This window comes from Lissotriton helveticus, chromosome 9 (genome assembly GCF_964261635.1).
Source record: "Lissotriton helveticus chromosome 9, aLisHel1.1, whole genome shotgun sequence".
Classification (NCBI taxonomy): Eukaryota; Metazoa; Chordata; class Amphibia; order Caudata; family Salamandridae; genus Lissotriton; species Lissotriton helveticus.
The window spans coordinates 188,023,011-188,037,045 of record NC_136070.1 but is presented as its reverse complement, the minus strand read 5'-3'; the positions used below and the strand labels follow the sequence as shown (position 1 = coordinate 188,037,045).

Below are 14,035 nucleotides of genomic sequence, written 5' to 3'. Positions count from 1 at the left end.
AACACCATATGTTTCAGTGAAGCCATTAAGCGATTTGAGAACTCGTTTTGACCAGTGTCCAGTACACACCTTAAAATTGCATCCCTGCTCACTTGCAATATCCAGTACTAGAATTAGACTTCAAAGTGGCATATCTGCTCCTGCAGATATGTCCTCACATAAAATATAATGCACTATGCTTTAGGGCTCAAAAGCCTGCTGTAGACGTGACTTACATATATTAGATGCAGTGACTTTAGCATGACACACAGGAGTGTGCCATATCATTTTTTCACTCATGGTTTCACCATGTCACGCAGCCTGCAATTGCAGTCTGTGTGGAATTTGTATGTGGGTACCTTAGGGTGGCATAATATATGCAGCAACCTTGTGGGATCTTCTTTAGCACTTATGCCCTAGGCACTAGGGACTTACAGGGGTGCCAACGTCCTTAGCCTACTGTAGAAAAATAAGACAACACCTTGTTTTGGGAAAGGAGCACTGGCGCTGAGGTCTGGTGAGCGAAAATCAGCATCTAGTAGATAAAAAGGGGGCCAAAAGTTGGGTGGATAACTGCTACAATAGCCCAGTTTCCTACAGTTGAGCATTTGTTGATTGAAAGCTATTGGAAAGGTAAGGCAGCAGGGTAATCAGGTAGTAGTTAGCCAGTGTCTTCAGGTTTGCAGAGGGTTTCTTCCAAATTGGCAGTATGGTAACGTGCTTCCATGCATCTGAGAAAGTGGCTCTGATGATGTGTTTGTTCAGTATTGGGATCAAAGCTGTGCACATAGGGCCAGTCCTTTTGTGAAGATGAAGTGTGGGTAGGGATTCGGTGGTGCTCCTGAATGGGTGGAGGACATGGTCTCTGCGGTTTTCGCTGTGGTGATGGTGGGCCAGGAGGTCATGTCCGGGTCTGTGGAGGTTCATCTTATTGGGTCTGGTTGGAGGTGGAAGTTATTGTAGATGTTAGTTATCTTGTAGATGAAATATTCATAGAGATGAGTAGAGGTCCTGAGATGAGGTGTTAGTTTGTTATACAGTTCCTACACATATTGCATTACTGTTTATGAGATCAAAACATTCTTCATAGTATAGGGACTTAGTCCACATATACCATCTGTTTGTGTTGGTGGCTTTCCGACTAGCTCATAGTGCCACATCTAACCCCTAAACCAATTAGGGTAACAGATGTTGTTGGGAACCTCGAACAGGACACTGATTCTCAAGGAATCACTAGAAACAGATCTAACCTTTTCGTTATGTCACTCTTGCATGCCCAAGGTAAACACAAGAAAGATACACCAAGGCATTTTTAAAAAATCTGCATAAAAAGCATGAGCTGTGATTATAAGAAAGATGAGACATGTTACTGTAATCAGCATTGGTAGAATGGTTAACAACATGAAAAAAATCAACAATGTTCATTGTTGCTAATTTTTGCCAACTCACTCCTATGTGTATCTAATACTATATTAAAGAGAGCATAGCGGGAGTACCCTCTGCCAGATCAGTTGGGATAGCCTAACAATGGTCTTAGATGTCAGGTAGCCGGTCGCACTGCACATGTCATCTTACTTAGCAGGATGGAGGTCGGAGTCAGCAGTGCGGCATCCCAGTCCCAGTTTGCAGCAGTTGCATGATAATCCCAGCATGGAAATGCTCCTCTCAAAGAGCTCTAGAATGGAAGCTGTTTATATAATAAAATGCTGTTCTTATCAACTGTGCCAGAGACGCAGAGAAGCTCATTTGGTTTTGTCTAGCTAAAATGAAGTGTCTTTTAACAAGCACAGATGAAAAGAAAAAAACAGGCATTGTGTTCTTCATGAACGATCCTGGAACTAACTGTATAGTCTACAGGGCATCAGTGTCTATCAAAGATGCACATACAGCACATTCACGCCTCAGCAGAAAGTGTGACAAAGGACACCTCGAGAATGAGAGGGCAACCTAAGGAGTTGAATCTAAAATGGGGCCTACACGAGTGCCATCCAACAGGTTGTGGAGTTGCTTGCAGTTCTTCTGGGACCCTGTTTCAAGTTTCCTTGGGTGGTTTTGGGTGATGCCCTTATGCGCAGGTGGGGGATTAACAAACCAGAGGGAATGAGGTCATAGTCAGTCCAAGTGAGAGGGTTAGTTTTCTCCACCATGATGTCATTGAAGTTTGTGAAGATGGGGGTCAAGGATTGCCCGGCACTGTGGAATCCTTCACTTGTTGGGTGAGTCCATGTTTAGTCTGGCCCTCCAGAAGATTGCAGGTGATTGGGTCACTGAGATCCTTCAGGTGTAAGTTGATATCGCTGAGGAGGATGATGGAGCTGGATCAAGCACCAGAGGGGCAATGAAGTCCAAGATGGTGTTGCAATGGCTGGCAGATGAGGGTGCCTCCCAGAGTGGAGTTGTTGCAGATGTGCAGAAGTGGCGCGTGATGTAGGAAAATGTACATTCTGTTTTGGATGGACTGGCCCAGCTACAATGCTGAAACGAGTGTCCAGGGCTTGAGGGGCTACAGCAGAGTAGCATTTAATGGTGGGGTGGTTGGATAGAGAATCAGGGGTCCTGGAGCTGGGAGCGGGCGGGGGCAGACAAGCACATAAGTGCTTGTCTTAGGTGCACCAGTGGTATGCTCCTTTCGCGTATCCGCTGCGTATTCTTGCTGTGGTCACCATTAAGTAGAAATGGGAGAGGGAGGAGTTCTGGGGCTGATTCTATTAGCTGGAGCGACAGGAAAGCAGGTGAAAGTGTGGCTTGAGGAAAAAGGTGGGAATGCAACAGAGGGGAGAATGGGGGCAAAAAGAGGATTAGAAAGCAGGTAACAAAAGAAAAGTCTGAGAACAGGAGGCAAAAAAAAGGAGAATAACGAGACAAAGTGAAAAGAAGACACAGAACAGCTGAGAAATCACACAAGAGGGAGAGTGAAGAGTAAAAAGAAAATGGGCAAAGAGGAATAAAAAATCTGAACAACAGAGTGTGCAAGAGTGATAGGGAAAATTGGCCAAGAAAGCTAAGAGCAAAAGCAAAAGAGCTGAGAAAGAAGAAGTATCAGACAGAAGCAAGAGGCTAGGAGTTCCTAGACAGAAGCAGTGCTGGGACTGGACTGTGCCTGGTTGGAGGGACAGGCACAGTCAAGACAGGCAGGCAGAGCCAGCCTGTGCCTACTTAATGGTTGGTCCATGTGCTTAGGTAGGATCATTAATTCATTTCACAACTGCTGAGTTCAATACCTTTGTGCAATCCTTGGGCCTGGCACTCTTGTGTTCACAGAAACTCTCATTTCTGGACTCCTGCTTCCTCACCACTCATGAGTTTAAGTCACATTTCTTGGTCACCAATCCAGTGATAAAGATGAATAAAGAAGCATTATATATTGAGAAAATCCTACCACTTACCTCATGAACTATCAGAGGCTTTGTGTCCCACCTCAGACTAAACTCACAAAATCACCTAGTGTATTATGGTTATATTTATTTAATTAAAATGTATTAAATATAAGCATTATCACCTGATGGCTGTCAAGGAGCTTCTAAATATGGTTACCTTTCACATGCCCTCTATTAGCTAAACGAAGAGACAAGTTGTAACAAGCATTTGTATTGCAAAAGGTCTCGCATTACTGAAAGTTTGAGCTATTGGTGTTGCTAATAATAATGCAACACTAAGAGCTCAAGCTTTCACTAATGCGAGACCTATTGCATTGCAAATGCTTGTTTTTGAGTGCTTCGGGCACTCTTATTAGTATGGTTCTCTTCCTTACATCGCCCTGAACACATTGAGGGTCATCAAGACTACTGGTAAGTAATTGAGTCACAAAAGTGACGTTGTGGTGGCGATAGAGGCTTGGTAATATGCCCATGGCTTCTTGCATGGTATGACCTAACAACCCCAGCTGCAAGTACTAGCTAAAAATATTATCCAATTTGCATTTTTATGCCTTTAAGCACTCATCTGCCTGTTTGTTGCATCATCCCCGCAGCTTGGTATTGTCTATTTCTAATTTCAAAACCAAATAAAATTAACAGGGTTATCCTTCAAATCTTAAACATTCATCATGTCACTTACCTCAACTGATTTAATACGCAGCTTCTTGTCTTTAATAAAACCCGAACCTTCTGTCATTACCTGGAACATGCCTTTGAGGCCAGAGACCCCGAGGTCTTCAAATGATTGACGTCGGGCACTGAGAGCTGCACAGATGCAAGAGGTGCAGCGCATTGAGGGAAACCTGCGGTCCAGAGCAGGCGCTGATGTGAATTTTAATAGGAGGGGGGATAACCCCGCCGTGGCCCTCCCTATTGTTGGCACTGAAAAATGCCAGACAAGAACAAACATTGTTAAAGATGAAGTGTGGCGTATATTTGAGGCTGTCTCGGCCACATAAAAAAAAAATTAACTTAAAGCGCGGCACCTGTCTGTGAAGCGGGCACAGTGCAACAAAAGAAAGCTTGTGTACACAGGTTATTGGTTGGAAAACGCAGCTTCACAGATAGGTGCCATGCTTCGTGTTTTACTTAATGTTTAACTTTCATACAGCGGCAGTACGTGGCTGAGAAAGCCTCACTGTAAACTGGAGACTCGTCTGGCACTGACAGCCTATTGGTTGGAAAATGCAAGGCCGCTAAGAGGGCGACGTGCTCAAACACAAGCATTCTTAAAAATGAAGTGTAGTGTATGTGTGAGGCTGTGTTGGCCCACACGAAACTCCCAAAATAAAGAAAAAAAGTAGTGCAGTGAAATCAAATACATGACCCAAAGGATCCATGTATCAGGGGCAATCGCTAGGGCTGGGACAAAACGGCCACAAGGCTGGACAAATGTATCCTGTGCATCAATCAAAACAACGGAATTTAATAAAGGCACGCCAATCAACCAATCAAAAAGTGGTAGCCGTGTTTCATGCCTCAGAGGAATTAAGAAATGCCTTGCAGAGCAGGGCATGCGCGCTGCCTCTAGGCTCGACCTAAAAACTAGAAGACAACCATGAGTTTTGAGTAATTGAGAAGGCTCTACTGTGCAATCTGACCTTTACAAAATGCATCGCCTTGAAGAAATAACCATTTGATGACCTCAGCTGTCTTAAACGAGTATATCTATAGAGATGCACCACAGGCATTTTGGGTGCAGTACCAAAAAGAAATCTCTCAACTGAACAAAGAATTCTGAAAACAATTCGATTCAAAACTCAGTTAAGTTTTGACTCAGTAAGAGACACTGAAAACTTTTTGTGCACTTACCACTAATCTAGCAGCCTAATTTTGTATAAGCTGTAATATCTTCAACAGGCCTTTTGCCACACCTAAATACAAATAATTACTGTGAAGCTGCTTATGTCATGGTCCAGAGTATGCAATGCGCCCTGTTGTGCTGCCCATTAGTCTGTCTTGTGAGGAGTGTCTGAAAGCTAAGTGGGGGTGAGGTCGTGATGGCTTTGTAAATGAGATAGTTGGTTTTGAAGATGGTGCGGGCCAGCACAGAGAGCCAATGGAGTTCCATCAGGATGGGGATGATGTGATTATATTCCTTCAGGCCCTGGATGTGATGTGTTTTGCGACATATAGGTCAGTGTGGAGTCTTGGGGGCTGCGGAGAAGGGCCATTACCACAGTACAGATGCAAGAGCACGAGGGTTTGAACAGTAGTTGTGTAGTAACTGTCTGGAAGAAACAATTCCACTGAAGAAACAATTCCACTTTCTTTAGAAGAGATACCTGGTACCAGGCCGTCTTTGTTTTTGGCAATGTGTTTCTTGAGGGTGATGGTGATGTCCAGGGTGAAGCCAAGTGACTTGGCATTCTTTTTGTCAAGGAAGAGGACTTTTGTTTACAAAAGTTTCAACTACCCTGCCCAGATATCCCTTCAGTAAAGCGTTTATGAAATTTTTTAAAAATCCTTTTCGGATTTATTGTCAATATTTAAAATTGTAGCAGTTGACTAAAAGTGGGCTTATATGGTAAATATGCATCAGTGACACAGTATCCACAGGATTGAACATGACATAAAATTGCACACCTACACCTGGCAGGTGAAGAAACTCCTAACAATGAGCCAAGGGACAGTTTTCCACCAGAATATCAAGTTTTAAAAGTTAGGAATAGTAAATGTATCTATGTATACTTACATTCACTGTATTTAGTCAATATTTTGGTCATGATATTTTGTTATTTCATAATTTTATGCTTGATATTCTCAAAATCAACCCCAGAGGCATAGTTTAGTACTGCACACTTGAGAAGGTTAGTTGTCCTATGGACTCATGGGACGGACACTTGCTTTCTTCCTCCAATTATTTCTTACCTCACAGAAAAAGAAAGATAGCAACCCATATGACTTTATTCAGTTTCATGGAAAGTATAGTAATTTCAGGGTTTATGAAGGCAGAAATCTGTAGAGTAAAATGAAGTGACCACTTTCTAATTTTTTCTGCATATGGCCTTTCAGAAATCTAGAGCATACACTAACACAAGTATGGTTTTGGAAAGGTACACTTTCCTCTTTAAACAGAAGCATGTTACTATCATTAACAAAAGGACAGACTGAGCCTTTCTGTTTTTACTTTTTAGTTGAACTGGATAACTAACAGATGCCCAGTTCTCCCCACAGACCTTTGTGTTATAACTGCACATCATCAGAGACATTTGTCTCTTCATCACACAGAACTAACTCAATTGTCCAAATTCTAAACTTTCTGGAATAAAAAATACAAATCGACTACAGCGTTTTGACTTGCATAGGTACAATACGAAATACTGTGACTTCCTTAAGAAACATTTTCTCAATCATATGCACTATTTAGACAACCATGTATGATACATGGCTAGGCTTAGTAAGTTGTTCTTGATTGATACAATAAATAACTAAACCCGTAGGCAGAAGGAAGAGATTTTTGACTTGATTCATAAATAAAGGTAACTAATTCCCCAATTGTCTGATTTTATTATTTATTTATGGCCATGCTTTCAAATTTTCTTCCTTTTAAGATAGGACACCAAAGCCTATTGTTGGCTTATCTATCTCTTCTTTATGAAACCTAAAACCTTATTCTACTTTTTTGTGGGGAGGGGTTTATTTCTGGGGAAGCAACGCCCTCACCCCTTTTCATAATTTTTTAACATTTATATACACACACAAACACACACACGTGTCACTTTCCGGTTTAAACATAATCCATTATACTTATTTTCTCTTCCCACTATTTTTGTTAACATTTTTTTTATTTGCTGATTTTTTGATTCGATATTGTTGGGCTGCTGTAATAACATATCCTTATGAAGACCCTCAAATATTTTTAAGCGGTGCCTCAATAGTGTCTGTGACATTCCCCCACTACAACTAATATCAGAATATGTTTTCTACATGTTGCACACTTGTTCTTAGCCATTGCCGCTCTGTTTATTGCGGACTGGGGACATCTTGTCACTCCCGAGTCAAAAGTTGTTTGTTGTTGCCCTTCAGAGTTCCAACACACCCTTGGACCTGGTATGCATTTAGGAAAAACGCCTTGAACAGATGAAATTAATAATACAGAAATAACAGATCCAGATACAGGGGATGGGGTGAAAAATGAAATTCTTGAACTTATTAGCAGAGCCATGCAGTGTCTTGTTTGAAACATTTCCTTCCGATGATGACAGATGACATTATATACCAGACGAATGCATCTCTAACTTTTAGGTTTCCCCCCCCCCCCCCTCAAAAGAGATAGGATATGATCACAATGCAAACCATCCAATCTTGGAAAATTACATGGCGATCCATAAAGTACAGTTTCATTGATGTGGAAGGATTACGAACACTTGAAAAGTCAAAGATTAATCACAGAAGGGGAAATAAAACCACTTTGAGTTTGTCCTTGTTGCTTGGACTTCCAGGGTTTGAAGTGTAGAGTTACTGTTCTTTGCTTGGATTTTTACAAGCACACCTGTAGCAGGTCCTTTGCCTCCAGCAGGGGGATTTTGCTTCACCATATTTTGCAATCCAGGCACTTGATTCAATATTTGCACACCCCAATATATCGGTCAACAAATGTATCACGTACATCAAGTCTGGGTGGTTGAGGTAGCTTGTAATCAATTGTGCCTCCAAGCAGATATTGCCAATACTTATGTGGGGAACATTGGGTGTTGTGAATGAAGGTAATAGCACGTTGGGTGTGGTATTGTGTGCACAACGTATCTGGATCAATCTGATTAGCCTCCCAAGGCATACAGGATTTATGAATGATGTAAGAAACCTGGAAAGCATTTGGTGTGTGTTGGAAAGGAAGTGTAGTTGTGTTGTATAGGAACTGTATGTTGAAACTGGTGCATCTTTAGGTCTCGCCTAAACATCGCATGTGCAATGCTGCAAGATGTATTGTTCACAATTCAGTGGCCTTACACACAGCTGGTAGTTTTTGTTGTCTTTCCCATTTGCAATCATTCAATTGCTTAGCTCCCCTAGGCTTTCCTCCCTTTCTTGCGTTAGCTCCTCCCTGGAGCATGGACCAGGTATGTGTTCTTTCTTGTCTTCATTCTTCCTTGTCATTTTGCAATGCACGATTCTTTTAATAAGCCTTTCAGTATTATTCCAGGACATAGAATGTCCATTCCAAGTTTTAACACGGGCATTCGGCTGCCTATGAATGTTGCTTAGACCCTATCTGCTGTCTCTATTGACGCTTTAGTTACTTGCACCCACAACTGTACTACTCTATGATGCTCCACTCTACACCACTCCAATACACGCTACTCTACTCTATGCCAATCCACTCTACTCTATGCCATTCTATGCCACTCCACACAATTCCACTTTATGCCACTCAACTCTATGTCACTTCACTCTACGCCACTCCATTCTATGCCACTCTATTCTACGCCACTCAATTTCACTCTACTACACATCAATTTGACGATACACTATTCTCGATCCTGACAATGCCACTCTATGGCACTCCATGCTACTCCACGGCACTCTATTCCTCTCCGCGCCACTCTATGCTATTTGCTCTATGCCACTCCACTCTACACAATTCCATTCCACACCAATCCACGCCACTCTAATCTGTGCCACTCTACTCTAAGCCACTTCACAGCACTGTACGCCAGTCTACTCTACGTCACTCTACTCTATGCTACTCCACTCCCTGCCACTCTACACCAAACCACACACTATATACCACTCTGCTCTACTCTCCTCTTTGCTTTACCACTAACTTTTAGCCATGCTGAAAATCAGCCTTGCTGCTGTACAACATGACTAAAAGACCTTGGCAAAGCCAATAGCTATCACACAGGTGTCTATTGCCTTTGCCAATGCTTGTTTCTTAGATGCAGAAGTCAAAGTGAACCAGTTTTGGGGCAGTGGTCTACTGAGGGAAGGTTACGTTACATCGCACTTGAGTTTCCTGCTTCTGCAACTCGTTAGGGTGTCTTGCACAAAGATGGACATGTTGTACCAAATGGGTTTTTGTGGTGACTCTAAAGAGAGGAGTAACATAGCACCAAACTGCGCACTGAAACCAGTTTGTTATGAAATAATTAGCACAAACAGTCTATGAAAGCCATCCATGTAGACAGACACACACAAAGAGAATAGACACAACTGAAACAATTGTTACTTTAATGTAAGAACTAGCTGTACCATGAAAGGCACAGACAATCCACTGTTACAAAATAGTTTTCTTACGTTTTATACTTTCTTTCATATCGTCCTGTTGCGATCCTTTCACAGAAAGGAACATTTACAGTTTGTGTGGGCTTGACGCTCATTTTCTCAAACTTAACAGATGCAGGTGACACCTCTGTGCTTCAATGACCAATGATATACTTGCAACAGATGTATAATAAATACTGGCATTACTTTTCAATGTTCAGCCTTTTCATGAGACATCAAGCCCCATTACAAATGTTAACTTTTGCAAACTTTGTACACTTTCTTTAACAAAGCAATGTTCTTCTCCCTAAATGGCAGATGTTGACATACAAAGATACTTATGAATCCAATTATAAAGTCAGTTAACAAAAACAGTTATACGCAAGAAAACACGAGCAATCGTAAATGCATTAAGTATATCAGTACCATCTTGCTTTAGATTGCATTAAGCAATGCTTAAAAAAATTAAGCACCCATTACATATTTTCCCTTGAGTTTAACAAATAAATACCATGCACCAATGGAGTTAACTTTATCATTCATAAAATGATAGACCGCCGATCTGGCAACGTTTCCTTTTGCTACAATTATGGAGAATGCTATTGGGAAAAAATGTGTTATGCACTAAAAAAGAATGAAGAAATAACATAGAATCTTATCTATTCAAATTGTGAGTGCCATAAACAATGAAACAAAGTCAGCAAGCGCCGACTAATAACAATACCAGTAACAAACACTAAAAAGAGTTTCACTCAGAAAAAAGATTGTACTCCGCAAGGGCCATTCAAAGCAAGTAATAGAAAGAAGTGAGAAGAGGCATCCACGTTCACAAAGGTGAAGGTAAAAAAGCTTAAAAGACAGAAGGTAGGGAAGACATGGAAGCCGCTTCAGACCAGGAGACAACAACAGAGGAAAGCTTCACCTTTAACAACCAGCACCTCAATGGGTAGTATGTTGGGGATAAATGGAAGGAGCTGAGAGCAAAGGCACTGCTGGGAGAAGGCATGGAACTGGTGGCTGCGAAAACTTCATATGCACATGGCAGGAACCGAGAAACCAATATAAAACGTGAACAGTCAATAGGGACCACTGAAAAAGATACACCAAGCAAATAGAGCTAGGGAAGCAGGCAGAGAGTGACCCACCAAAAATAAAATAATAATTTGAGGAGGCGTAGATAACTGAAAGGGAGGAGGGACTAAGAGTCAGGAGCAGGCACAGAAGAAGAACAAAGGACATAAAGCACAGGTTAGGAAAAAAATCAGGTTGTCTACATAATATAAGATGCATAACAAAATCCCTCAATTAGAAGCCCAAATACGCTTGGGCTTACTGACTTGAGGAGAATGTCAATACAATAACAATGTACAAACTCAAGGACACTACTCAATTGGTTTGACTCAACTTTGATTTTGCTCAAGGTTATGCACTCAAAATTTGAACATAATTGTGACTACTGCGCATTTTTAGACATGAACTCAGAGATACCCCTGCAACTCTAAATCCGGAAATCATCTAAACACAAATACAATTTTATGTCTCCAGGTATTCTTCAAACATATTTTCTAAATATATCAGATCGTGAAGGGTTTCTGTGAAAATTTTGATTATTACATCTTATAATGTACACAGAGATTGTGGCCCCTATGTATCTGTACACGTAAGTTTAGATTGATACTTAATGAAGAAACAAAATGTCAAAAGCAGTAATGCTGCACTACAGATGTAGGATTCACCAGTCTTGTGATAATAGCATCTCCTTGTACTACAATAACACTGATTAGGTTCCATTACACCTAAACCTTTCATTTTTGTTACCAAAAAAACTCGCTGTGTATAAAAATATGATTGTATATCTTAATTATAAAGAATATTATTTTTAGAAAAAAATCCAGTTAGAAAAGCTAATATATCAAAATAAGATAAACTACCATCATACAATACTAATCCGTTAATACAAATACATATTGTAAAAAAAGGCATCCAACTGGAAATAGCTCTTAATCTACACTTGGGGAAAGAATATTTGATATACAAATGTTTGTATACATAAGGACAAGATACTGTAATTATGCAACTCCACAAACTGTTATCTGAATTTCCCCTAATGCAATATGATACTGTAACATGATGAAAGACATAGTAAATAAACATGAACTTTCAAACAGTACAGTATCTTGCACCTAGGAAAATATGTTGTTTTGTAACATTAGTGCCAGAGAAAAAACAATGATTGTCTGTATGAGAAAACTTAAAGGAGAGTCATAATATGTTTGGAAATAAAATATGGTACAAATATATGCAATACTCAGAAATGGAGCAGGATGCAGGATTACAATATTGAAGGTACTTTGGTTAAACACATCATGTCTGGAACATCGGTATAGCTAATGGCTTCTGTTGATAATGCAGCAAAAAAACATAGCTTTATTATGTTTGTGCGGTTATTGAACAAACTGCTCTTGCTGTAACAAAGCTTACTGAAATCTAAGTCAATTGCATGCCATGTCACAGCGTGCTCTCTTAACCTGCTGTGAGGTGGCAGACTGATAGGGCATTCATGAAGAATCGTGAAATACATACAGATCAAATACATTTAGATGCGTAACTAAATGTTCCAAAAACTACTAAGCCAATGAGGTTCTATCCTCACCTCCTCGAGGGAAACAGGGCAGATCCCATTTCATTTGCCCGTATTCCTTCTACTTTGACTAGCAATGTAGTGGATCTGAGTACAATGTTGTATTTTGTAACAGGAACTGGACTGAGTACTCCAATTCAATTCATATCTGCCAATAAACACTAACTGGAAGCCACTCATTTTCTATTCTAATCTGCTTAAGTGGACAATTAGCACTTACATAAATACACATTTTGGAAGAACTTGGATCACAACACAGACCATCAATTGATATCTTATGGTTGTTTCACAAAGCACAACATATGTTTTTTTGATAAGTTTTTGTCCAATTCCTGCCTTGACTGCAACATCCCGCATTCAATATTTACATTCCTTTGGCTTTCTAGACGAACACAAAAATCCTTTTTCCCAGGTGCCCGAAGACTGCAGGAGCCAAAAAGAATTTGCAAGACTGCTGGAAGACTCTCTGGTGTCCCTTAAAAGAAAAGCAAACTTCGGACAAGTAAACACATTTGGGGAAAAAACTTAATTGTGCTTTTTCAAAATGAAAATTAAAATATCCACAAGATATTGAAGTATCTTTCTTTTCATCTAAGTAGCAACAGTTCTCTGACATCTTCCATGACCCCGAAGACAACATATCTTTCAGCTGATGAACTAAATCCAAAGTGCAAAGAGTCGAAGGACTTGAGACTGCTCTAAATTCTTTCATTGAAACACAATGCTAAAACACAGTTTTGGCACCCAAGAAAGCCTTTGTGTCAAATGTTGGTGATGTGCAGCAGGCCCACTACAGATTCACCTTTGAACTTCTCACACAACAAACTCTGGCACGTCATCGTTTGGGAGATCCAAGGAAAAATATTTGCTTGCCTTTTTGATTGAAAACGGCTCCTGCATTTTAATGCACTGTTGAGCAAGACAGCCATTGCAGTAGAGACCACTGTCGGGCAGGTCATGGCCACAGCCAAATGTGTAGCTCTGTGCTGTGTCCTGACACAGCCCTGCAATCTGCAAGAAGTCCTTCTGGTAGAGTCGGATGTCATCAAGGCTCAGGCTATGCCGATCAGTTGAAGTCTTTGGTTTGTGGCATGCGGGCTGCAGAGAGAATAAAAACAATAATCATCAGTGGAGAACTTCAGAGTTTTTTCTACATTTTCCTACTACAACTTTGCATACCATTTTTAACGCAGGTGTCGTCAATCCTTTGGGGTTTTCTTACAACATGCTTTTACAACTGCATTTAATTGATTATTCTCTCTATTTTTGGACACACTTAACACTGGATGTTTCTTGGGTTAGTTTTTGATCCAGCAATTTCAAATTCAGGACTGAGTTTAGTCCACAGAAATATTTGGGAACGCCTTATTATCGCCCTAAATATCACAGGTTTTAATTCTCGAAATGGAACTGATGGATTGTCAGTCCAAGCAATGTTTTTGTCTCCTTTTGAGGAATTGTACTATTTACAGGGTTCTCAGGGGCTACTTTCACCTGGGTAGGTATTACATGCACAAGGCTCCTTAAATTTTGCCTGTAGAAGGATGTTTTTGAAGTTGCCTACCCAGTTCGAAATTCACATAATAGCGGTTGCGCGGTAAAACAGCATTAGCATTTGGCTGATGCTGCTCAAATCAACGTTCTTAGCTTAAAAACTGAAAAAAATATGCAGCTAATTAGATTTGACTCCATTTTGAAAAAGCTGATGAAAAATATTTTGCTAACAGTAGGATATTACATAACAATTCACCATTTCTGCACTGTGCAAGCATTTTTACACTTCAAATTTTGT

At 40.5% G+C, this 14,035-nt stretch overlaps 1 protein-coding gene across 3 annotated transcripts in view; it reads right to left on the bottom strand.

Annotated features, from left to right (window-relative positions):
* Positions 1–9,552: 9,552 nt before the first annotated feature.
* The window catches only part of FRMD6 (FERM domain containing 6), a 263,580-nt gene continuing 259,097 nt past the window's right edge, over positions 9,553–14,035 (bottom strand). For all 3 annotated transcript variants that reach the window (XM_078659739.1, XM_078659738.1, XM_078659740.1), the window contains exon 14: positions 9,553–13,341. In XM_078659739.1, the coding sequence (XP_078515865.1) occupies positions 13,057–13,341 (285 nt within the window). In that variant the 3' untranslated portion in view covers positions 9,553–13,056. The remainder of the gene's footprint in view (positions 13,342–14,035) is intronic.